Below are 3,586 nucleotides of genomic sequence, written 5' to 3' on the forward strand. Positions count from 1 at the left end.
TCCCGTCTCCCTTTTTTCGGGCCCTCCCTGCAACCCGCAACATCCCGAGCCAGGGCCGGCGCTGGTCTCTGGGCTCCCTCTGCAGGGAAGCTCGGGATGAGCGGAGTACGGAAACGGCCCGCAGGAGCCGCCTCCGCCTCCTCATCCCGCCAACACCCTGTCTGAGGGGAAGGAAGATGGGAGGAACAGGACTGATTTTCCTCATCTTCAGCATACTTCAAACGAGCTGCCGAAACCCAAAAAATCCAGAACAGTTTAAAAAAAAAATTCAAATAGGGCAAAGGGCTCCCCAGTATTTCTTATGCACACATTGCAAAGCATCCCAAAATGTCTCTTCTGTACTTAAATATTACTGTAATACGGGGAATTAGAGCAAGCATTGGTAGCAGGGAAATATAAAGTTCCTTTTATGTTTTGCATACATAACCAAGACTGGTATCAGAGTATTTTGGGAGTATTTTTAAGGTTCAGTATATATTCCGTATACTTCACAGCAGCCTGAAGAGGTGACAGAAGTTATTTTAGGAAATCATTTTTGTAACCCAGAAACATCCAAACACAACACCAGTGGGGACTCGCAACAGAAATATCTTTTCTTCCAGCCTTGGACAGAAGGTCTGCCCAAACATCTCAGCCTGAAACGTGCCTGAAGAACCAGAACACACATTTGTTTCCTCATGCTGAGGCTTCCTTCACTCTCAGCCCTCCTCATCTCTCCACATGCTTTCCCAGCAGTATGCAGCCAGCACTACCCGCCCCTGGTACAACTCCTATCCCGTCAGCAGCGCTGGGTGCCTTGTGGAGGGAGGTGTGTTTGAGAGGGCTGCTGTGAGCACCCCCTGGAGCCATCTCTTCCCCGGCTGAACCACAGCTCGGCCCTGTCTCCTCCCAGGGCCTGTGCTCCAGCCCGGGCCCTGCTGAGCTGCCTCCGGTGCCACCAGCTGCAGCGAGAAGTTGCTTCCCTCAATCTACTGCCTATGGAACGATCTAGGTGATTGCTCACTTCCATCCCTTCCTATGGGTTTGACAGGCCTTTCATATCTGTTTTCTTTCCACCAGCAATCACTACAAATAGTGATACCATGTACAGGTTAATTACTGCATTATTTTATACAAATACGTAATAAAAAAAGAAATTGTTATCTTAGGGGCTGCTCTAACCTTCAATAAATGTAATTGCAGCATTTCCACTGACTTTAGAGTTGTCTCGGTACATGCCACAATAAGCAACCTTATTGTCTTTAGAATTAGCATCTGCTTATAAAAACAGAATTAGTAACGAGTACTGTAAATTCATCTATAGCAGACCAAGAACAGGCATCTATATAATTGCTAATTCAAATTCCTTATACTACTTGCCTTAGGCAACAGGCAATGAAATAGAACTTAAATTCAAATTCTGACACAAGGGAAGTCAGAGCTATGTCTGGTAAAATTCTACCATAGATCACATACATGCACTTTTGTCTTGGCCCAAAGGACATAAAAATCTGATCATTTATCAGTACTAATTCTACAGAGTAGCTTAGTATCACTGGAAAACCCTCCAGTATTCGTCAAATACCACAAACCCTAAGTCCCACTGCATCACACAGCTTTTACAGCATAGTGGGGCTAAGACTGCTGGCTCCTATCCCTAAAATTCAAGGAATGCAGCTTATAACAGAAATGCCATGTACAGTAATCAATTGGTAGAATTAATGGCATAAGATTTCTAAGACTCTGAGCAAAATGTGTAGAAACAAGATTTTCTAAATCAAGTCTAGTTAAACTGTGTATTTAAAATCTTCGTTAAATGATAGAGCTATTTTCTCATACATTTTAGATAATGCATAGAAGTAGTATTCTTGGAGACTTTTATTTCTGTTTCTCCAATAAATGCTCTTGGTCTTAAGAAAGTAGACAAGATAAAACTAGATCTTAGGCCACGGCACTGTATCATTACAGGCAAGTAAAATTATTCCCAGCCCTTTCCCTTCTGTAGACTCCTTTCTTTGTGAAAGCAATTCCCTGGGAGATCATGAAGGCTTTTCCAGCATCCCAAACCTCCACTGTTCCATTTGCAGGAAGTTTCATCCTGTTAGCCACTTACAATGCATGAACCACTTGGAAACCATTAAATTAACTGGGAACAAATGTAAACATAAAAAAAGGAATGTTCATAAATAGATGTTCAAAAGTATTTATTGGGCTGTGCATGCATGGGAGTATCTTTGTAACATTACTGAAAAAAGAGGATTCTGTTCTGAGAATTTGCTGCATGTTTGGAAACACAAATCAAAATGTGAAGCATGCAAAGTGGTCAAGAACTATTAGACACTAAAAAACGTGTCACAAAACTAAGTCAATATAAGAAGTTTCATTCAGTGGTTTTGTAGAAAGGTATTTCTAAATTATATTAGAAGTTGTACTTTTGCAAGAGGATTATTTTAAAAGCAAACATATTCCTTCTGTTTGGGCAGTATTAAGCTAAAAATTAACCTGGGACTGATGTAGGCAGTTAGGATTTGACCAAATACTGAAAATCAGACACCACACAGAGAGCACTATTATTTCACTGTCACCTTCCATACATGGAAAGACAAAAGTAAGTAACTACAATTTTCAGGCAAAGGCAGTTTGCTGCTACAGTCACTACAGAAAATCAAAAGGAATGAGATGTTTATAATCCCATTTCTTAATTATTTATGCCTAGATTGTTTTATCATCAGAACAAAGCCAAATGGCTTAACAGTCATTTATATAGCATACAGTGTAGAAAACAGGGCTACACTATTTTTATAGGGTTACTGCTATTATAAAAAAATTGCAATAAAAATTGCACACATTTTTGAAAAGCAGAGAAGAAATTGAGCAAACCAACAGGTTTAGTCCGGGGAAAAAGAACCACTAAAAATAGACCAGAGTGATTTCTTCCACCATTCCTATCACTGTTCTAGGAATACTGAAATTATATTTGTGACCACAGGAATATTTGTATATTTTACTACTTGCACAGATTGTTTGTCTTCTGACTGGAAACCAGGAAATTTCAGCTCAAATAAAATTCCTCTTTTTCACAAAAAGAAAACAGTGAATATTAGTGCTGGGGTTTTTTTGTGTGCATAGCACACAAAATCATTTCTGAGAGAGAGAGTCCCTTAAAATTATCTTACCCATTAACTTTCTCATATGAAAAGCAGAAAACTAAACAAAAAATATTATGTTCTATGGATTTAGAGGCACACAAACACAAGAAGATCAGTCTTAGGTAAGGAAGGGAATCTTTACCTTACAAGCTGTTAGCATGTCAGCTACGGCTTTGCGGCTCAGATTTGCTGTAGCAATCACATCCTCCTGCCTGCATGAGTTCCCAGCTGCAACAGCTTTGGCAGTTGCCATGGTGATTCCTTTCGTCATCCGGATTGATTCTTCAGGTGATGATGTCTTTTCTGGAACCTCGCTGGACTGAAACACCTAAAAGTGAAAGCAGAAGGAAAGTCTGATACCAGTCAACTCAAAGCAGAACAACCATGAGAAAGAGACAGCAAACGGAAGCAGCCTCCAAACAGCAGGAAATTAGAAACATATTTGGAGTACTGGGATA

At 40.3% G+C, this 3,586-nt stretch overlaps 1 protein-coding gene across 1 annotated transcript in view; it reads right to left on the reverse strand.

Moving 5' to 3' along the window:
* TLN2 (talin 2) overlaps positions 1–3,586 on the reverse strand; it is a 181,689-nt gene that overhangs the window by 22,030 nt on the left and 156,073 nt on the right. Inside the window, 1 exon segment of the mRNA XM_008636855.2 lies at positions 3,271–3,456. Coding sequence (XP_008635077.1) covers positions 3,271–3,456 — 186 coding nt within the window.

Source organism: Corvus brachyrhynchos, unplaced genomic scaffold (genome assembly GCF_000691975.1).
Source record: "Corvus brachyrhynchos isolate BGI_N302 unplaced genomic scaffold, ASM69197v1 scaffold200, whole genome shotgun sequence".
NCBI lineage: Eukaryota > Metazoa > Chordata > Aves > Passeriformes > Corvidae > Corvus > Corvus brachyrhynchos.